Genomic DNA, 22,359 nt, shown 5'->3' with positions numbered 1-22,359 from the left:
GATACTTAGGAAGCATTCCCCAGACAGACAATATAACTTCAGAGTGTAGCAATAGCAATGTAGTTTTATTGGTCTAGGGCTGATTATGCTGAATGGGCAGCTAGAGGGACATTCTTTGTGCGCTGCTTTACATAATTTCCACAGAACACGAGAACAAACTCACTTGAAATGCGACAAATGCAAAACAATAAAATGTCCACATTGGAATCAACTTTAAAAACAAAGCGAAACGGAACAAACAACAAGAAAAATAAATGACTTATTCCATAATTTAATCATTTTTATCTGGGAAATTAAAGGTCTAAAGTGTTAAAATGCTTTTTTTTTTTTTTAAATAAAAAAAAAGGCTAACAAAAATAAGAATAAGATCACAGAGTTAGGTTTTGCTTGGCTGAGAGAAGAATAATGGTCAGAGGCACTGGTTCAGGAGGGAGGGAGAAAGCTGCCCTCGACAAGCGACAGGAGGACACCGCCATTCTTTCCTTTGAGTATCAAGATGAGTGAGCATCCTCTCTATTAGGACATAGACAGACGCACAGATATGACACAGGCAGAGGTATGGCCAGATCTCCACATCCTGAAGAAACCGAATATCACACCCGCAATCAGTACAGTAAGAGGAGAGTCGTCCTCTGAAGGTCGATAGCAGTTTGAGGTCCAGCTCTTAAAGAGTAATCATGTAGTGGCAGGTGAGCAGTTCAATGGCACCCTCTCTCTGTAGAGCAGGGAACTACAGTTAGACGTCGTGAGTGACGGTCGGCGGTGAATGGCACCCGTAAAAGGCCCAGCATAATGAGGAGGCAGGCATTACGTAGATGAGACAGCATCAGTTCAGACAGGACTGAAGTGGCACAGATGACAGTTAAAGAGACAGAGTATAAGGTATTCGTGACCAAGAATCACAGTCCACGTGTGCAATTTTTAAGTTGACGGCAGTTCCCGTGGCGCTCCGCCGAAAACTGCAGGTTTCCCCTCTCTGATCCCAAGTCAGTTTTCTTTTATCAGACCCCCAGAAAGGGAAACAGATTAGGTATTAGAGAAGGAGGAGAGGGGGGGGGGGGGGGGCGAATTTACTCATTCACAGGTCGTTCGGGTTGACGATGGTAAAGTCAGAGTCCTTGCTGTGGGTGGAGCCGTCGTCTGGGCTGGAGGAGCCCGAGGTGGTGCCAGCCATCAGGGGGTCGTGGAAAGTCCCGGCTGAGCCCTCAGGCTCCATTCGCACCAGGCCACGGCCTCGCCTAACTGGAGGAGTGTGCTCCGACGCAGCCCTTCCTCCTCCTCCTCCTCCTCCCCCATCGGCATGGAGGTCTCCGTCCTGAGAGACGAGGATGTAGTCGTCCCAGTTCTTACCCTCCGAGCCGAGAGAAGACGCCACCTACACATATCAGATTTAGATATGTAAAAGCTGTGGACATGGACAGAGTGCGTACAACCGACCTCTGCTGCTTTCCCTGCCATAAAGATTGAATTCCAATGCAACCAAACTCACGCTCCCATGTGACAGCATGTGACTAAGCACAGTATTTTCATGGTGCAATTGCTGTATCAGTCAAATTCCCCATGAAACGTATTTACTGTCACATGAACTAATCCTGGAAAGAACTAACTCTGGTACAAACACTGGATCATTAAGAAGACCGGTTACAATCTGCAGCCATGAAAACAATCTGATTTAAATGTTCCTGGATCGAATGGTCAAAACAATTAGACCGGACGACCGAAAAACCAATCCCGTCTGAACTGAGTGTTAAACTGCAGTGACTCCAGCAGCCTAGAAGAGGACGGATCAACTATTAACCTGCTGCTCAGGCGGGGTCATGGCCTGCTCCTCTTCTTCTTCTTCTTTCTCGTCCGTGCTCACGCTCCCCTCCAGGTCGGAGTCCCGGCAGCGCCTGCTGATTCCTTCTGGCTGGTGGTCACCGTGGCGGTTGGTGGCGTTCAGAGCAGTTTCAGCAGCCGCCGTGGAGGTGTAGTGGTCGTCGGCGATGGTGATTTCTTCGTTCTCTTCGGCCTCCAGCTGGCTTTGGTTGAAGCGCAGCGACCCCTTCAGGATGTCTTTGATCTGACAATGGAACACAGAGTGAAGTCGCACAAAAGACCGGGGCACCACTTGGCTCAGACTACAAGACTGTTGGACTGATTTAGCCGCAAATTTACCCCTTCTGACAATCGGTGAAGCAATCCAGACTCGCTCAGTACCGAGGTAAGGCCCAGATTATCTGTTCTTAAAAGCCTCAAACCCTTACAGAAACACTGAGGCCACCCTGTTTAATATGACACATCTAGATGATTATGTCAGTGCTTTTAGAACGGGTGAAAAGAAACAGGTCTACAAGGACATGGAGCAGCTGATGGCACGGTCAGGCAGTAGCAAACTATCTAGCTTTTGAGACTAACAATTAGAGGTGTCCCGATCGGTATCTGGGCAAATCAGTTCAACTGAAAGAGACATGCGGTTATTTATCTTAGGTAGGTTATAAACTAAAACCACGTCCATGTAGGGTCAAAACAGGTTCCTCCTCTTCTGTTTTAATGCCTGGTTGACTACCATCAAAGCTGCCAAAAGTCAAAAAAGAAGAAGAGGAACCAAAGTCATGTGACTAAACATGTCTGCTGCATACATCGGGTCCCCTCAGGCAAAGGTCTGCACCGAAGCAACAACCAACACTGAACGCCGTGCTTAAAAGGAGAGAATTGTTGCCTCGAGACAGCGTCAGGGGGAAAAATATTCCAGAGAAGGTTAGGGAGTTTATGGCGTTGAATGATCAGCCCATTTCTGGAGAAGAGAACACAGATCTTTCTGACTGCGAAGTATTTCAAGCTACTGCACTAGAGTGTGAATCAGATTTCCAGGAAGCTGTTGCACCGCAGTGTCTGTTCTGTCCATTCGACGCATTAAAAGCTCCCCAATCGTGCATGACAATGCAAATAATATTCTCTCGTGTTCAAATCCAACGGTGTGTGCAAGTTTTTGTTTTTTTAGAAAATCTGTCAAGTTTCTCCTTAAGTGGGTGATGTAAGCAGATTTCAAAATCAGGCATGATTTCAAAACTCCTCTACTCTGAGCCCGGATCAGAGCGAGTATGGCTGCAGAGGAACATGAACAACTAACATCTGTGGGCCGTTAAAATATATCTGCTCATCCGCTCACCTGTTTGAGTCCAGCCAGTGACACCAGGACCTCATCCTCTTTCTCCAGATGCTCTTGGAGAATCACTTCCTGGATTTTACCTGGAAAGAACTATAACTTAAACACTGATCTAGCTAATCAACCACAAAATGATCCAACAAAAATAACGGAAACAACTTGAAAACAGGAGGTCAAAATTATTCTCTCATTGTAGCTGAGTGTCTAACTGCACATAGAGTTTATCATTAAAATAAGAAGCATTTTAAGGTGTGTTAATCTCGTGTTTTTGAAAATAAACATGGGGACCGTGCACCGCTGAACTCACAGATGTGTGCGTTCATCATTTTGGCACAGTACTTGCTCATGGCCTCCAGGTCGTTGATCTGGCCCTGAAGGAAAGACACCTGGGCTTCCAGATCCTCCTCCTGATGATAACAGACACACACATCAGTAAAACTGATAGGGACCCCACGAAGAAGGGATTAAGGTGGAAGCTGCGAGAGGAGATCGAAGAGACGGAGCAGACGGCAGGTGGAACAGCTCACCGTCTCTTTCTTGCCCATGGTCTTGCTGTGGGAGCGAGAGCGGGTGATGCTGAAGAAGGACTCTTTCTTGGTGGCGGAGAGGGGCGGAGACGAAGTGCTGCCGTCGCTCCCTCTGGAGAGGGGCAGAGGTGGGGAGGCGGTGGACTGACCTCGCCCACCGGAGAGGCTTTCTATGCTGGGGGAGGAGCTGACGGTCCGGGAGCTTTGGCCTGAGAGAGAGAGAGACAGAAAGATGGAGGGAGGACAAAAGATTAGAGATACCGAGATGGTGAACCGCGAAGGGAAATCTATGATTTTACCTGGAACAGAATCAATTAGATGTTTAACAAAGTTCTCAACACATAATCCAATTTACTGGACACTTCCAAAGCAAAACATCCAAGTAAGTGAAGGTGAATAATATTGCAGTTTAGCTGAGCAAAATAAGATGTATAATCATATACACAGCGGCTGGCATTATTTCAGTATATAACATCTAAATTAAGGAAGGAAGGTTTGGACAAGAATATGAAACCTTGGGATAATTACACTTTTTCAGAGCAGGATTACAATCAAGAATATATAAACTCATTACATTTGCATTTTAATGATCCATTAATTAAGTACAAGGAATTAATTCATTTTCCCAATTAATAATTTGCTGTCTTTAAATGATGGCTGAAGTGAATTTAAAAATAGACATGAAAAATAGTTCAGCTTTCATTTTTGTTATTCCATATGCAAATGCTGTTACAACACTTTCCCCAGAATTTAGAGTCGCCATTTCATGTTCCGGCTTTTACTAATGCAAAGACGTGCAGCAGTCATCAACATCAACAGAGCAGCAGGACATCTGAGTGTAGATTCAGAGAAATCAGAACTCCTGCTGCTCATTAGCGCATCATTTAACCGCAAACGCCAGTAATCCACTTATAATAGTGATTTTTACGCATTTGCTTTAACTGGTTGTAAATCTGCCTGTAATTATTAAACAGTTAAAACCATTTTCTTTCGCTTTTACTTTCTCTGTGCAGAGAAAACACATGCACAACAAATCAATATTTACAGCAATTGTGGTTCAGGGAGAAAGCACAAACACACTCAATGCGATACTGAAAGCAGAAGTCTCAGCGCATCCACAAAAGGCCATGCTATCAGCGGTGCAGCGGGCTGTCATCTCCCTCTGCTGGTCGAAGATCAGCATGACACGCAGCAGGAACTCATGCCTGTTTGCTGTATGTGCCTAACTAGCAGCACAACACGCCTGCTGCTTAGACAGTGACAAAAAGCATCGACACATGGGGAGCAAGTCACACAAGCGGGTTGCCATGGTAGCAGTTACCTTGTGTGTCAGTGTGAGTCTGGGTTGGGAGAGAGACCTGAGACACGCCACCTGAAACTCCATCTGACAGACAGGAAGAGTCAAAGCTGATGCTGCCACAACCACACAAACCAATGACTGATGATATTCAGTGTCAAACTGGACATGCAGATAATTCACTAGTTACACAACTGCCAACAAAAACAATGCACATTATGGTATGTGGGATGTTTTCATCTGTCCTGCGACAAATTTAGAGCCGCTTATCATTTATGTCTGCTGCTCACCTTTGCTGAGGTGCACGGGCATGCTTTCAGACTTGAGCATTCGGTAGTGGTGAGTCTGGGTTTGGGTCTGACCCTGGGTCTGGGCCTGCGTCGGGGCGGGGGGCTCGGCCAGCGGGTGAGGCAGGACGTTCGCCGGCGCCGCGGCGGGAGACGTGGACGAGGAGGAGGAAGGGGAGGAGTGTACCTCGCAGTTGATTGGCGAGATGCCGCTGGAAGCGCCCGACATGGCTGGAGCGATGAGCTTCCTGCCGAAGCTCAGCAGGCTGCTGGAGACCTTGTTGATGTTGAGGGGAGCCGCTTTTGTACTGGAGCCAGACCTAGACAGGCAGAAGGAACAAGAGAAGACTTATGCATGTGTTTTTACTTTTGGTTTGGCCCCTTCAAGACCTGGTTTCCAACACATTGTCAGTTAGCATTTTCCAGACAGCACACTCGTGTTAAGACAACCTTAAGCTGCCCTATTTTGCAAGTACCCTGCGGTTTCATATTTTACTACAACACAAAAAAAGTTTACGTCTCTGTCAGTTAAAAGGTTTTATTATGAGTGTATCCCAGTCTCATGTACACACATACGTCATCTATCTGCGCTTACTGCCAACGGTTTCAGACTTTGTCACTGATATGCAGCTAATGCCGAATAAGGAATTTTAATTCCTTATTGGCTTGCTAAGCCAATATTTTGGTGAAAAATACATACCTGGATGGCACCTACGGTTATTTTCTGGAGTGTTTTTAGATATTTTTTATGTGCAACTACATATTTTTTCAAGGAGAATTACTGCTTTTTTACAACCTAGACCTTATTTCTGGCATAAAATACGATCGTTTACTCACCCATATAACCTTGGTGTCATTTGGAGTCGTTCGGAAGATATTTAGATCCAGCGGAGCGCCGCGTATATCCATATAGTGGGAGTGACTGGGGCACCGAAACGCAGCCTCTAAATAACACATTATCTGCCGCGAAACTCATTAATTTCACCAATATTTTGTTATGATACACTAGTGCTATTCCCCGTTGAGTCCGGAGTTACCTGTTATCATCATCTGGGGTCTGTAGATTGACCTACTAACTTCTGACCTGGATGTCATCTCGCTGAAAGGAGAGGCAGAGGCAGAGAGAGGAACAGCTGGCCAAAGAACAACAAACTGCTGCACGTCCGCGAATAGATAACAGGTAACTCTGGACTCAACGGGCAATAGCACTAGCGTATCATAACAAAATATTGGCGAAATGAACGAGTTTCGCTGCAGTTAATGAGTTATTTAGAGGCTGCGTTTCGGTGCCCCAGTCACTCCCACTATATGGATATACACGGCGCGCCGCTGGATCTAAATATCTTCTGAACGACTCCAAATGACACCAAAGTTATATAGGTGAGTAAACAATCGTATTTCATGCCAGAAATAAGGTCCAGGTTGTAAAAAAACAGTAATTCCCCTTTAAGTGCAAGAATATACATTCTGAAATCTGCTGTAGCCCCAGTGAATCCAAACGATCTCTGTTTATTGTAAAGCATGAAAGTACAAACTCTTTGTGGCCATCTTAACAGTCTACAGGTGTGGGTTGTTTCATATTTAAACCGAAAACATCTCCTACAATCTTTTGTGATAAACATTGGTACTTTAAAAATGTACACTGAGTTTTGAGCCATACTGTAGATTTGTGTCAGAGAGAAAAACTGTGCCTGTGTATTACCCTCTCTTGTTCATCAGGTCGGCTCCCCTCGTCTTATAGTAATCCAGATTCTGCTGGAACTGGTAGTTCACAGGTCGGGGATTGTTCTACAAAAAGGACAGAAATCATCAAGAACGTTAAGCAACTTTACAAGCAGGAAAATGTTGACTTTGCCGTGCGTGATGAACAAGCAGCATCAGAGCGAACAGGTCAACCTTAAATCTACATAAACATGTTTCTGAGTCAGTGCTCATGAGCAACCAGCCTCTAAATGTAAAAATGTAAATATGATATGGACGACGCGTGACATGGTGGTTGACCTGGGGTGAAACGCTGTCATGTTGGATCAGCACCTTCATGAATTTAAATCTCAGGGGAGTGGTGAGCGGCTGTGTTTGGATGTACAGGTCAATGAATTTGTAGAAGAGAAAGAAGATAATTTGTTCAACCACAGTGAGGCGACAGCTGAGGTCAAATAACCGGCGCTGTCAAATGTAACTTAACTCGCACATCGAGACCTGGCTTACGTGTAACGACGACGGGACGAATGTGTATATTTTGCATGTGAGGGGAAGCAGCACTGACTGAATGAGAGGGATTGTAAATGATTGTGTGAGAGCGAAACCGGGGAGAAAAAAAAAAACGCTCAGGGCTGGAAGATCATGCGGAAAACAGCAGCCTTCCTTCAGGCTGAGAGAGTCTGAATACCCGTTTTAAATTTCAGAGCTGAAACCATTACAGGCACTAGTGTTCAAGGTGTCAACACCCAGTTCTGTTTTAACTCTCACGCTTAAACGGTTGGTCCATCATTACAAATACATTGTTGCAAGAGGAAGCAGATACAACAATAAGGCGGGGTGATTTTAGGAACTAATACGTTTTTATGTTCAGAATCAGGACAGGGATTTTCCTTTTAAACACGGAGCCACTTCAGAGCCTTCACAACAGCGTTCATACACATTAACTGTGCTCTACTTAACACCAACAAAATGGAGGACTAAATGTCTTAAAGCATGTGGGCGTCATTTAGGAATCTACACCAATCAGGCATAACATTATGACCACCTTCCTAATATTGCGTAGGTCTTCCTTGTGCCTCCAAAAACAGTTGTGACTCATCAGAGAATGGACATGGGCCTTCTGGGGGTGTCCAAAAGTTTCCAAAAGTTTCCAAAAGTCTCCCAGAACATTGTATTGTCACAAGATGGCCAGTGTTATTTACTTCTCCTGGTCATAATGTTACGCCATATTGCTGTAAAACACATCTGAGTTGCATGTAAAGTTTGAAAAGGAAGACGCAAAACTGAATAAACTATTTTGTTGCAAGAGGTAATGCTGTAAGCCGCCTTCAGACCTACACCATGAAGAGCCAGAATTTGAGCAACCTGTAGGTATTACTTAAGTGACAGCAAATATTGAGCAAGACACATGTTGGCGATATTGTAATAATGAGCCATCTATTAAGATTTACAGACTGGTTGCCATTTCAGCACCTTTAACTACCGAACATGTCGTTTAAACACTTGGAAGACGACTGATGTCAACAACCACTGGTTTGAAACAACCAGTCAGATCATAGCACCGCCCCCACAGGCTTGTACAGTAGACACTAGGCATGATGGGTGCATCACTTCATCTGCCTCTCTTCTTACCCTGATGCCCCCATCACTCTGGAACAGGGTAAATCTGGACTCATCAGACCACATGACCTTCTTCCACTGCTCCAGAGTCCAATCTTTATGCTCCCTAGCAAATTAAAGCCTTTTTTCCCCAGTTAGCCTCACTGATTAGTGGTTTTCTTAAGGCTACACAGCTGTTCAGTCCCAATCCCTTGAGTTCTCTTCAAGTTGTACGTGTGGAAATGCTCTTACTTTCACTATTAAACATAGCCCTGAGTTCTACTGTTGTTTTTCTTCAAATTGATGTCACCAAACGTTTAAGCGATCGCCGATCACGATCAATCAGTATTTTCTTCCGACCACATTTCTTCCTTTTAAGACGACGGTTCCCCACTATCCTTCCAGTTTTTAATAATGATTTGGACAGTTCTTAACCCAATTTTAGTAGTTTCTGCAATCTCAATCTTAGATGTTTTCTCTTTTTTATGCATGCCAATGATTTGACCCATCTCAAACAGACAACCACAACCACGGGATGTGTCTTTCAACATGGTTGCTTAAGAAAAGAGAAGCTACTCGTTGCATCAGTTGCGGTTAAATAACTTGTTGCTAGCTGAAAGATAACCACCAGTGTAGTAATTATCTATTAGGAGGCTCGTACATATTTGCTTAGTTAAATCCAGGTGGTTTAATAGATTTTTGTTTTATTCAGACTTTGTTTTATTGAATCTTTCTTTCACTTGTGGTTCTGTTTTTTTCTGTGCAACTAAGCTACTGTGACCAAGCAATTTCCCTTGTGGATCAATAAAGTTTATTTAAGTCTAAGTGTATATCTGTGCAATTCCCGTATTAACTGCAATGAACGCTTCACCGACTGCACCTGTGCTTCATGCATTTACTGCAAATGCCTTAAAATCATTTTGTGTTCCACAAGTGTGAGGAACTGAAACACTAATGTTTTTTGTTGTTTGTTTTTGTCTTTTTTTAACATTTTTTCATAGTGCAGTGGCACTTCAAGATGTTTTTACACGACACATGTTGCTCGAGGATTTTTATACCCACTGGTTTGGGTGTCACCGGGGGTTTCACTTCTGCAAATGATCGACTTACGCTGCAAGAAAATCGTTGTGTTAGCAATGCACCTCCTCTGAGGGAGTGAAAGAAGCAGGACTCTGCAAAGTGAGTCCAACTCCTCGCATTTTTTTTTTCTCCGCCCACTTTCATTTCAGCATTTCCCCTTTCTCTTCTCCATTTTAACTTGTGACCAGTTAATGAAAGCACTTAACACACCGCACCAGGACTTTCAGAGAGACTGTACAGTAACAAACAGGAAAGAAAAAAGCTTTTTGTAGAATAATTGTTCCAGTTAATTAAGCTAGAATTGTGATAGCTTACTTTGGGATCTCGGAGGAACAGAGCTTTTTGCAGCAAAGCATTGATGTCTCCTATTGGAGGGTAGTGCATTAGCAGGCCCAGGCAGGTCTGGAAATTACTAGCAATGACTGAAAGAGAAAAACAGAATGAAATATTATCTCTAAAATTGCTTTAACACATAAAGAGGACACGGCCTATTGCTGTAATAAAACTAAAGGCCTTTTTAGCACGGGGCAATGAATCCACAATCACCATGCAGCTCATCTATTATAAAATGTATTTGAATAACACCATCTGTCTCCATCCATTCTGAAAATCACCTCTCTGATTAACAGCTCTTTCTACTGGGAGCATTTAGTTACAACAGTGGTGCAGATAAGAAAAAAAACAAAACGGTCTTTCCTTTTCAGTATTTACAACTTAATATTTGAGTTGTCCTTTTAACTGTGTGCATGGAAACAGTGCTGAAAAACAGATTTCCAGGAAACGCTACAATCACTTGGCGGATCGGCATCTGTTGTTTAAGTGGAACGATTCTCACAGACAGACGGGGAGGATGTAAGCTAACGTTAGGAGACAACAATCCGGCCTGTATGTGAAGCAAATAAGATCTGCTGTACTCTATTTAAAGCAATATGACTCCATCTGATTAAATGAGGCAGAGTAACTCACATTCTTCCAGTTAAGGATATCTTGTGAAATGACATGCTACAAAGACAACACATGGCATTATTGGATTATTAGAGCAATAAATCGAGCGTACGAGCATCTCGGATGTAGAGCAGCATGGCCACAAAGATGTAGTCCACCAGGTCCAGAGTGATGCTGTCCGCGAACAGGGCATCCCACACCACCAGCAGGTCCTGAAGAGGGAATTCGCGGCCAAACAGCAGACGAACCCACCGACTAAAGACACGGACAAACGGGGTAACTGCATTTGTGCACAGCTGTTGGGGTCAGGAAAGAGAATCAGACACAACAAAGCTGCGGACACTGACATGCCGTAGATTTGCGGGGCAATCTCCAGCCGGTTGAGGTGCATGTGCAGCTCTATGTCGTGCTTCTTCACCAGCTGGTCCTGGATCCGGTTGACTTTGGTCACTATGGCAACAGATGGCCCGGAGTCCTGGGGCCGGGCAAACGGGATGCTGGTCAGCATCTCTTCTTTACCCTGGGGGAGTAGATTATTACATAAGTGGCATTTCATCACGTAAATCAGCAGCATCTGTGTCCATCTGCCTGATAAACATTCACCACGTATGTTTACAAGAAACATGGACATTTTTTTGGACGGCATGCAGAAAGAAATTGCAGGTGTAATATTAAGATTTGGATGAGATCATACCGTGTTATTCGTAGTTTATTGTTAACAGTTTTTCTAACAACAATGAATTTACACTGTGTAATTACCTTTCCATACAGTATTTTTATTAGAGTCTGCAATTCTCAGACAAGAGTCAAATTGCCTACTTGAGCACGAGGGATTCATAAGACGCGATGCAGAATGTAATCCAGTTTTATTTCATTGCATCAGTGTTTACTGTCCCACTGCTGCAGCCATAGCAGGGTCGTATTAAGTTGATGCCTGTGCAAACTCAGCGTTTCCTGCTGCTGCTGCTGCTAGTTGGCATCAAAAGCATCCAATTAGAAGGACAACAAGTGGCTTTCACTGTGAAACAGTCGATTTTAGTTGCATATTGACGGATCACAGGAGCTTTACAATACAGTCCCAAGAAAATGCAGTTAATTTATCAAGACAATGTTCATTTTTAGCATTTCTTTGACAATGGATGTCTGTAAATACTGCGGAGATGAACATGAGTATGAGCTGACTGACTAAATCAGATTGTGACATTTGCCAACAGCAGCTGTATGGGCAGACAAACCAGGCCTGTAATCTCCAGGATGTATAACTTCAGATGTTGATATAATCCTACGTCTTTGTGAGGCACAAACAATGATGATATCAAAAAGGAGCTCTCTCTGACCTTTCTCACTTCCCTCTCGAAGCTTGAGAACCACGGCTCTGCGGTCTCCATCAGCTGTGAGAACATGGCACTGCAGACAAAAGTGCGTGAGAGAGAGAGAGAGTGATAAATCATGAGGAAAAAAAAAGAATAGATGTGCTGAGATGGTGACAGAAGTACAGTTAAAGATGAAACTTCACATACGCTTAGGGTGAAGTCGTTAAAACTGATTTTAAACCGCTCCACAGATTTTATGTTAACAAACTACAGCTCTAGCAAGTCTCTTCATGCATGTAATTGTTGGCATATTGTTTCACTTATAATTCATTACTCAGATTTCCAGCGGCTCACAAGTGTACATACTCGACCACTGGCATGAAAGGATAACCGACATCATGTGAGTCGACTGGAGGTTTACACGTGGATGTATTTTAAGGTCCACCTTCAAACTCAGTGCCTCTTTGTTTGACATAATGTCAAACTAAAAAAAAAAGTGGACTTAAACGAGTCTGATTCATCCTTTGGAGCTATTTATAAACGGCTCAAGGTACCACGTTCATCTGTACGAACACTACTATGCACAGTGTAAACACCATGGGACACTGCAGCCATCGTGCCTCACAGGAAGGGGATGCATTCTGGGCTAAAAGTCTTGCTAATCACTGTAAGAAGCTTGTGGAAGGCCACCTGGAACATTTGACCCAAATTAAATGATTTAAATGGGATGCTACCAAATACTAAATGGACATTTAAACTGTGAATTCCAATTGTAAGTAAGTGATGACATTCCTCAAACTGAACCCTTGATACTGATCTTTAGTTTACTCACTAGGCGTCATGCTCAAGGTACTCGGGGTTCAACAGACACTTCATCTCATCACTGTGGAAAAAAAAGAAGAAGAGACTCTTCAGATTTCATCTTCATCCACACGTATGCAAAAACAATAAGAAGGTTTCAGATGAGAACACAAGCTGTTGTCGCTTGGGTAGGTGTAAATGTGTCGATGGCAGCTAAGGGGGGACAGATTCACTCTCACGGTGAGTACAGACTGACCTGGGGCTGGCTGTCTCGCTGGCATGCTGGAAGGCTTGATGGTCGCAGTGCAACACAAACACTATGGGAGCCAGCAACTCATGCATCCCCTACAGACAGACAAAAAAAAAAAAAAAAAGACAGAAGGTAGAAGGAGCGTGTTAAGACGTGTGAGGGCAGAGAGAGAGAGCGGGGGAAAATATGGTGCATTTGTGGTCAGTCTTCCTTTAATAGTGATGCACGAGGCTTCTAATCCGTGCTGACAGCTTTGATTTAGATATTGTTAGCTTCAGCCCGGCCACGTGTCACTTCCAGTTTGCAAAAGAGATGCTGTACAGGCTGTTTATTCATCCACTGGCACCTTGCAAGCCTAGATTATCAACATTACGGCCCCGAAAATAACATCAACTAGACGAGGAAGTACGCACTTTCAAGAAAGCAAAAGATGTTTGACACTAAAGTTAAGACAAAGCGTGGTCACACCTGTTTATACAGTAACTGTTCGTTTTCTCTGGCGTAGCAGAAGAGAATGTCCGTCAGCTTGGTCCTCACGTCCTCGTCCTGGAAGTAACGGATCTCAGGGAATCTTACCAAAAAAAAAACAAAAAAAAAAAACAAGACAGCATGAGCTCACCTTACATAGGCAGCAGAAAACATGTGATTAAATAGGGCGACAGAGATGCTTACGTTCTCAACACATCCTGCTTGATCATCCCCTTCAGCTCTTTATCCTGAAAGAACTTGTTCCATAGGCTCTGGACAGGACAGGAAAAAAAGAAGAGTGAGAAACCTGAGAGGTGTAGGGTCCATTATAGCAAGCTAGTGCCAAGATATTTCTACTTTTATTCCAAATGTGTGATACGATAAAATAAAGAATTATCAGCTATCCATGCTGTGTCATCACTCAAGAAGAAACCTTACAGCAGACAACAGATGAAAAATAAATGAAGTCGGATATTTATAAAACTATTTTATTAATTGTCTAATTGTCCATAAAATGAATGGCTTTATACTTGGTGCTAAAAAAAAAAAACAATAATGAATGGTCAACATAGTCTACAATTATTATAATTATATGGTCTGTGGGAGAAAAAAAGAACGAAGATGGAGACAAGCACATAGCTATCACCTCCTCAAAGACAAACTGACACTCACCCCCTCATCCTGGGACAGCGGGTTGTTTACCACGAGGTCCTGCTGGCCGGCAGCCTTGCGGGGGTTAGTGATGTGCTGTCAGAAAAAAAAAAAAACAAGAAAAAACACACAGGCATTAATAACAACCTTTGACAGATAAGTGATCGGTTAGTTGCTAAAAAATACTTGACTATATTTACATATGGTAACTTGCATTACCCTAATAGTACCCTAGTATAACCCGTTACAAGCACTACTTGGTTTAAAATGTCAGTGGCAGCTGAACCTGTGAGCAGTGATGTTAAAACAAAAACAAATATTAATATAACCGACTGCTTAGTCTGACCACAAAATCTATAAAAAGACGGTATAACTCTCAGTATCCCCCTGAACGGTTCTTACAGACAAAATAACAAGTAATAGGAAGTGGAAGGTGAAAAGTTATGTTGCACGCATTAATCAGGTTTATTGAGGGAAGTGGTTTGGAGTGAAAAAGGCCACAGAGGGGCGCTCTCACCGTCTCTTTGATTTTCTCATACTGGGCCCGGAGCTCCTTAGTCTTGTTGATCCACTGGCCCTTGTCTTCTGGAAGAGCCTCCAGGTACAACTGCAAACACACAGCGCACATAACAATCAACACCTTTAAAAGCTAAACTCTAGGCTGCCATTTCCAGACACACACACAAAAAAAGGAAAACGCTCTGCAAGCTGCCAGAAAGGCACTCTTTTCTGTTGCAGGGAATTTGCCAAAGCCCCTTTAATCAAACTCGATAGGACGGCTCGATCCAGTTGGCAGTTACCTTCCAGCATACGCTCCGAAAGCGGCTGCTCCTCAGCCGTCCATTGATGCCTGCCTGCCGGATCCTCGCCAGGTAATTACTGTTGAGGAACAAGTCGTCCCATTCTTTCCTGCACAGGGGAGGGGAGGCGGAGGATGAGGAGATTTATGAGCATCCCAGCCCAGATTGGGCACGGTTTTCCATCTAATGTGTCATCCAGCAGCAAACCGAGCTGCTGGGGCAGTTAGCTGGGCCAAGAGTTTACGGTGCGGCGGCGAAAGAACATTCTAGAAAGGCTCACCTGTACGAGAGGAAGGTTGACTGAGATTGCGAGTCGGTGCTGCCGTCAAGGGATCCTCCTGATGAAACAGACACAACCACAAGGGGGAGACGTAAACCACAAGTGGTGGAGAAAGCTTGTGAGTGTGAAACCATAAAAAAAATAACCTTTGACAACTAGCCCATTAGGGAACTAGCATTTACTGCATCCGAATGAGCAGTTAAGTTATTTTTAGGGCTTCTTTTTACAGGCATGCAGTTGAGCGGTAAAGGCCAGAAGCAAGGTAAGTGATGAGACAAAGTAAAGCACCATGCACCTTTTCTCCTTTATTGGCGGTAATAAGCCTAATTTGGCCCGCAGGTGAACATGCATTCAAGTCGGAGAGCTGTCTATCAACATTAGGTACAGGAGTGGATCATTCCACAGGGATGCTTCAGCATGAATATTCATCAGTTCCACAACATGCCAGCCCCCGACATTCTCCCTCTCTCACACGTAAACATAAAAACACCCTGAGCCCGGGGGCGTCGCCAGCCACATCTGTGACTCACGCTTCAGTCAGCTCTGAATTTAGTTTTTATTATCTCTACGATGAACTTCAACTTTTCATGGGTGAATGTTTTACTCTATGCCGTGTTTACCAGTCTGAGCCTCTGTCAGAGAGTTCATAAGTGCAAAAGCAGGTGTAATGGCCCAGTTTAAACCTCTAACTTAACAATAATAAAATAACTTAACAGATCATCTAGAGTCTGGCTAGGTCCGCTATACTATGATGTGGGTGTAGGTCCCAGGACGGGGCACGAAAGGTCTTCTTCATACCACAAGTCTGTAAGCTGTCACTGACAGATGACGTACTGCTGCGATTCTTGTTGAAATTGTGAAGCGGGTCAAAGCCCGTCTCCTGTTGCTCCTCAGTCTGGAGCGGGTGACGGGTCTCAAAATTGGGGTGCTGCATGACCGCAACCTAGCCGGACCTGGAGAATGAGAATAATGTGAATTAAATAACAGGTTAATACAACGTGACGGGTAAGACTCAGTCACTACAAACTAATCTTTGGGTATTTCATTCTATGATAAGCATGAGTTTTTTTTTAAACTCCCAAACGTCCTGGAGATAAAGCACAATGGATTCCCTCTAAAGTGACTTATATCTACTGATAGGGACACTGGTAATCTATCAGACAGGCGTCTTCTTTGCTGACTCTTCTTGAACAGGGATGTTGTTCTCTAGCCGAACTCAACCTCTGATCGCTCCGTGTCATACACCGGCCAAAATCTATCTACTGCTATCTGTAAAGCCTCTCTTTCTCTGAGCAAACTGAGCCCCCTTGAACGATGTGATCTCAGTACTTACTGTCACAGCCTCGTGATCCTCCTCAGTCAAGAAGAAAACGATGTTTCTACAAGAGGTAGAAGGAAGAAGAATGAAACTTAACACCTCCAGCACAAGGGGAAATAAATAGCAAGGCTATTAAGGGGCCCGAGTAAAATGATTTGGTGTAATAAAAGTCAACAGAACAGCAGCAGACAGCACAGTTGATATCCAGCGGACTATTGTGACCTAATATGCCTGCAAATCGTGTTTGCAAAAAAAAGCTGCTCCATGAAATTCACGCTACAAGAAAAGCAACAAGCGTCTGTGAAGGCATTAAATAAAATGATAACTAATAATCCGGTTATTCGTGGTGATCAAGCCGAGGGCTGCAGTTGTGTTCCTCTTTTTGCATCTATCACAACTTTGCAGCACGAAACAAAAACACTGACAGTGATTGCAGTCAGTGAAGAATGGCTGAAATTAACAAGAAGCACTCGAGTTGCCCGACGCTCCACCGTGTTCCCTGTGATCTATTGAACATAACTAGCACGGCTAATGAGGTCATTAAGTAGGCAAATGAATGCATTCATTAAATATTCTAATGTCAACAGACGTGTCTTCACAAAGCTCATAGACGGCAGTGGTTTCTGCAACGATTTAGGAAAGTGGGATAAAGGAGAATATTGAAAAACTTTAAAATGTAATCAGATTATCTGACTCTTGCAAGACTAATGATTCAATAATCAGTAACAGGTAAAAGGAGATGATAATAGATGGAACGACCACTGATTTCTGACCACCACATGCTAGTTGACTGATCAGGCCATAGTCCTGTTCTTGTGTAAATCAGCAGGGCCAACGTTTCACAAGTTAGTTAAGAGCAGGACAGAAACTCGCATCCTACACTGTTGTCAGAAAACAGATCAGCAATCGATTTGTAGCTTAAGTCACTTAAAAAGCCAAACTGCAAATAGTTCCTCAAATGTCAGTGGGCGCTTGCTTTCCCCGCTTTCAATATAAATCGAACAGCTTTGTGTTTTTGACGAAAAAAATCAATGTGAACAAAACGACTTAAAGAAACCGCCACGGGTTTTATTTTCCTGTTTTCTGACATTTCACTGAGGCTAAACCATTCATCGATTAACCTAAAGAGGGAGGTAAATGCGACGATTGATTAGGATTTAAGGTCTCATCGAGCGGTTGGAGCAGATACGTTTAAAAAAACTGAATGAGAATGTGAATAAGATCCCGGCCAGGTAAAACCTTGAGCCAACTCTTCTCTGAGAAAAAGTTAAACTTCCTCCGCGAGGCATCACAAACTAGGTTAACCAATTCTGCCTCCGCTCTTTATCCGGCTTGGGATTATTCCGTGTTTATGAATATGGTTAGCCCGATACGCAGGCCCACAGAACGGCACAGGCGCACAGCAGAGCATTATGTTTTCTTTCACTTTAATAATTGCGGAAATAACACAACAAAGGCATCTCTTAAACCTATTAACCATGTGAATGAAGCGCTGCTCGATAAATTAGCCACACACGCCATCAAAATAGAAATTATTTTAGATGAATAATGTATGTGCCCGTTTTCTTGGGAAACATCTGTTCTACTCAAAGACTAATGCTCTCCTTAAGTCAGTGGGGTTTCCCCCCCCCCTTTTCTCATAAAAATGACATTACCCCGTTGAATAATCGGAACTAATCCACAACTATGGGGAACAACAGAGGAATGCTGTGAATAGATATCGCCAATAATAGCTTGTTTTCTTAGCTTTACTTTAAAAGATCGGGATGAAAGATTTGAAAGTCTCCTGAGCGACAGTGTCGGCTTGCACTGAATATTAATTCATATTATCACTGTCTGAGAAACAATCTGCGGTGGACAAAGTGTTACAAGATATTTTGAGGAGCATTTTTCCCTACAGGCCTGCAGACACGTCCAGAAATAAAAATGAAGTCATTCTAAACTTTCTTAAATGTATCAACACGTCATTCGTGTTCTTTGGGGGGGGGGGGGGGGGGGGGGCATGTCTTCTGTGTCTGTGAGGGCCTTTGTGCGGGAGTGAAAGGCGATGCCGCGTTAGCACAAATCTGCCCGAAGCGAGTCTTCTCTTAGGCTTTTGCTGCTTTCACCGCTTCTTCCCGGAGTCGAACGCGAAACGACATCCCAACTTTACCACATAACAATCAAGGCAAATTAGCTCCTGCATAATTTAATCCGCAGCACCTGGAGACACCTCAATAATTCAGAACACGAATCTTTCATGAAATAATCAAATCAATACATAATGAAATGCATAAATAAATCAACAGACAAATAACAGCGAGTCCATCTGTTCTGAGGTAGAAGATCTCTTCCTGGGATTTACTTGCGAAAAAGCTCGGGACGCTAAATCCAAAGTGTAGCCATTACATCATCTCGCAGTCGCCTTAAGGTTATCAGAAATGTTGATGCTTTCGGTCGGGCGAAAGTTTCACCAAAGTCACGTCAAACAACCTCACTCCACACCACTTCCCTCAATAAACCCGATTAATGTGTGCAACATAACTTTTCACCGTCCGCTTCCTATTCCTCACTACTAGTCTCAAAGCGACCATTAATGTCACAGGATTTGGCGACTAAGGCTTTCCTCCGATTCTTTGTTTTTCCACGTGATCTGCCATTAAGTGAGACGAGATGTTCAGGTTTTTGGTAATGTTCACATGCATAAACACTGGGCTCAGTGATCCAAAGGCATGGAGGCTAAACTATTGTGAAACTAAACCCAGATTAGTCAATTGTATTAAATGTTTTCTGAAGTGCCAGCAGAACTTATATTTAGAGACATCTGACTGAATTATAACTGTAGCCTTGCTCTCAGATCTGGAGAAATGCTTTAATTTCTCATAAACGCTAAGATTTCTATATCTGTCTGCAGTCATAAACTGAGATGCACAACTGTTAGGGAAATCTAACGGAAAGTAAGTGCAGACAAAGAGCTCAGCTCATGGGCCAAGTCTTTGATGAATATTCAAAGAGGACTCAGGGATGAGAGGAGCTGTCACTGGCAGTCGTAGCGGCAGACTCTGGTCAAAGTCAAACACCCCAGCTAAACAAACTCACATGCCTCTACTTCAGCGCACACAGCGAGAGCTCAGGAGCCTTTACGGTCACATGCTCTGCAAGACGCTGAGAACATGCTTGAAACCTTAACCTTGGCAAAATACCACAAACTTGCTGGGTCTTGACTGATTCACTTATCAGAGGAGAAAGCTGACAGTATGCGCAGAAGAGCCAGCGCACTGGTTGGGAGTTTTGGTAAAAAAGAAACACTAACATAATAACTGGACACTTTTACCTCAGGCACCTACAAACACCTAAATAAAATAAAGGCTTCTCACAAAACAGCTTTGCTATTAAAAAGTAAATAAAGGTTGCGTATCCTCTCAAAAGAGGAAGTCATTTGTTGCAAGAAGAAACATTTTAAGATCCAGAAATACTCAATGAATTTCAGGAAGAGACTAAATTCAGCAAGATTACAGCAGAATTTCCCACAATTGACTTACAACATATTTCCTCTCACTACTGCAGACATTAACAACAGAAGGTGCGTTTACGTCGTGGGCGAGCGTGCGTAATTTTTAGGGAACAAGATAGGACTGTCTGTTTTATAAACTCAAGACAGCTTTTTGTGTAGTCCAAACTATTTTGCAGACAGTGAAACTGTGCTCTTACAAAAACATTTGTCGTGGACTGGTTCTTGACAGTGTGTGTGTGTGTGCGTGTGTGTTAACTAAACCTCTGCATCGCCCTGAACTCATCACTAATTCTGCAGAGAAAGGTGGCCCAGCTCGACCGAACACTTTAAAGGTGCACTACACTTAGCGAACCCGTCATTTAAACAAAGCATATTTGTCCACAGTTTTGTCATAATAATTTACAGAAAACGTTGACAATTTAGATTTTTTTACGTAAAGTGTCAGACAGCGGGATTAACGAGGCAGGCAGGGTAAAACGCCATAAAAAAATGGCTAAGCTAGCATGTATCCTGTGTCGGTTAACAATGCTAAACAAGGCTAAATTAGTTTTTTAAAAAACGACTTACTATGGCATTCTGTTGCTGTCACGGCTGAGTGAATATGACTTGAGATGACAGGAAGCAGCCGGAAAGCTAACGTGACATTAGCACGGGCTGATAATAACCGAGCCGAAGCAGGGGCCTGTAGCTACTTCCGACACACACACACGCGCGCGAGACAAAGTTATAACACTCTCTCTCACACGCGCACACAGGTTGATACGAGCGCGCCCATTAGCAGAAAGCAATCTGTTATCGATCATCGGCTCACGGAGACGTTGAGATACCTGTTCAGATCATGCAGGAATCTTCATTCTGCCGTGTCGGGCTGTCTGCTGATTTGTAAACAGTAGCGGGTCAGGCGGATGTGCTGAAGACCAGCTGACTGGTCATGTGACCAGAGCTCACGATGCCGAGGTCTGCAGGCAGGTAGCTCTGCTGCGTTTTGTTTTTAGACTCCGTGCACGCAAAATTGAATTATTAAAATCAGAGGGCTTAATAAATCGCAGGTTTAAATTGTGCATTAATGCTCCACGGTTCAGTTATTTATAAGATATGTTCCAAGTTGTGGAGCGCCTCCTTCAGCAGGACACCTGCTTTTGTTTGTAAGTCAGCAATAAAGATCTACAAATGAATCCACATTTTCTGTAAATATATGTTTGCTTGTTGTTAATGAATGGATTTTGTTTCAAAGGATAAGATCAGATGTCAGACAGTCCACGGAAGAGATAGGATAAAAGGCTAAAAAGTCTCCAGGGAGGAGAGGATGAGTATCAGTAAGTTTTTGATACCTGGTAAAACAAATGTTTTTATACTTATAATGACTGTATTATCCAGTCAATTATATATCTTTTCTGTTTTGATAAAGCATTTTTTTGAGAGCTGTGAGGCTTTAACAACTTGCATCTGGTTAAGCTACAGTTGTGCCAGGGCAAAGACCTGAGAAATTTGAAGTTGTGCATATTACCTTTAATCGGCAGAGTTATTTAGGTAGGCCTGTGTTAGGTTGTGAACTTTAGATGTGTGAAATCATACAAAAGTCAGTTCACATAGTCTCACTTTGAGTCCAATCCCTCAATTTCACCTCTCACTTCTCTTTACCCACGATCATTCTGAAAGTGACCATAAACATTTGTCCACGATAAAAATATTTCACAGCCCCAGATTATCTGAATCGTATGCGGAACGAGATGTTCACCATAACACGGCAGCCGCCTTGACAAATTCCAGTTCTCTTTAACAATTTCCTAAAATGCCGAGGCAGGTTTTGGTTTTGTTCATGAGCTGTCAGAAAAATACACAAAGTTAACCATTAAACTTAAAGCTGTAAAGGCTAAACTTATATGAAATTAAACCCAGATTAGTCAAATTAAAAAAATGTTTTCTGAAGTTTCAGCAGAACTTCTATTCTGAGACATCGGATTGAATTACAACTGTAGCCTTGTTCTCAGTTCTGGCAAATACTTTCTATCATCTGTACAGTAATCATTGCAGTTGTGGGAAATGCCTCACGTATTACAAACAGGACTCATGCAGTATATGAGGGATACATCCCTGTTCAGACTGACCACTGTTTCTTGGCAGGCATCATGTGCTGTATGTCCCCTGCATTGTACCAGTGTGGTACATGTCTGTGGTTCATCCCTACCCGGTCATATGCTAATCCCACTTGGGAGGTTTGAAAAATAATGCAGAGATTACTCGGGATATATCCAATTACTTGCCAGGATAAGGTTGCATAGGAGATTGCAGATTCAGTTATAACTTTATCAGCTCGCAAATTCACTTTCAGTCTCCTCCTTTGCAAAAAAAAAAAAAAAGAAGAAGAACAAGAAGCAACGTATGGCTGTGTAAAAATGGG

At 43.2% G+C, this 22,359-nt stretch overlaps 1 protein-coding gene across 3 annotated transcripts; it reads right to left on the bottom strand.

The window, feature by feature from the left end:
• Positions 1-44: 44 nt before the first annotated feature.
• On the bottom strand, positions 45-21,327 carry tbc1d5 (TBC1 domain family, member 5). Of its 3 annotated transcripts, none has more exons than XM_084562769.1 (23): positions 20,786-21,327; positions 16,481-16,526; positions 15,946-16,100; positions 15,148-15,205; positions 14,868-14,976; positions 14,585-14,674; positions 14,089-14,163; positions 13,621-13,688; positions 13,417-13,519; positions 12,955-13,043; positions 12,730-12,780; positions 11,922-11,991; positions 10,932-11,104; positions 10,697-10,839; positions 9,955-10,061; positions 6,962-7,047; positions 5,263-5,579; positions 4,997-5,059; positions 3,676-3,884; positions 3,456-3,555; positions 3,152-3,231; positions 1,799-2,062; positions 45-1,375 (listed from the first exon to the last, which is right to left on the bottom strand). In XM_084562769.1, the coding sequence occupies exons 3-23, from the start codon at positions 16,079-16,081 to the stop codon at positions 1,079-1,081; spliced, it is 2,688 nt and encodes an 895-aa protein (XP_084418895.1). In that variant the 5' UTR covers positions 16,082-16,100; positions 16,481-16,526; positions 20,786-21,327; the 3' UTR covers positions 45-1,078. The 3 variants fall into 3 exon arrangements, with proteins under 3 accessions (XP_084418895.1, XP_084418897.1, XP_084418896.1); XM_084562771.1 differs by having other exon boundaries at positions 15,982-16,100; XM_084562770.1 differs by lacking the exon at positions 20,786-21,327 and adding an exon at positions 20,526-20,543.
• Positions 21,328-22,359: the final 1,032 nt, after the last annotated feature.

The sequence above is a fragment of the Chelon labrosus genome, assembly GCF_963514085.1.
Source record: "Chelon labrosus genome assembly, chromosome: 16".
Lineage (NCBI taxonomy): Eukaryota > Metazoa > Chordata > Actinopteri > Mugiliformes > Mugilidae > Chelon > Chelon labrosus.
The sequence above is the reverse complement of the archived record's forward strand: the minus strand, read 5'-3'. Positions and strand labels throughout refer to the sequence as shown.

Excerpts from the sequence above, each read along its gene's own strand:
- tbc1d5 (XM_084562769.1), bottom strand. The coding sequence starts at position 16,081 with ATGCAGCACCCCAATTTTGAGACCCGTCACCCGCTCCAGACTGAGGAG. Across the intron at positions 11,992-12,729 it reads TACCTTGAGCATGACGCCTA|TGCCATGTTCTCACAGCTGA; the intron begins GTGAGTAAACTA and ends TTTTGTCTGCAG. Across the intron at positions 1,376-1,798 it reads TGACCCCGCCTGAGCAGCAG|GTGGCGTCTTCTCTCGGCTC; the intron begins GTTAATAGTTGA and ends TGATATGTGTAG.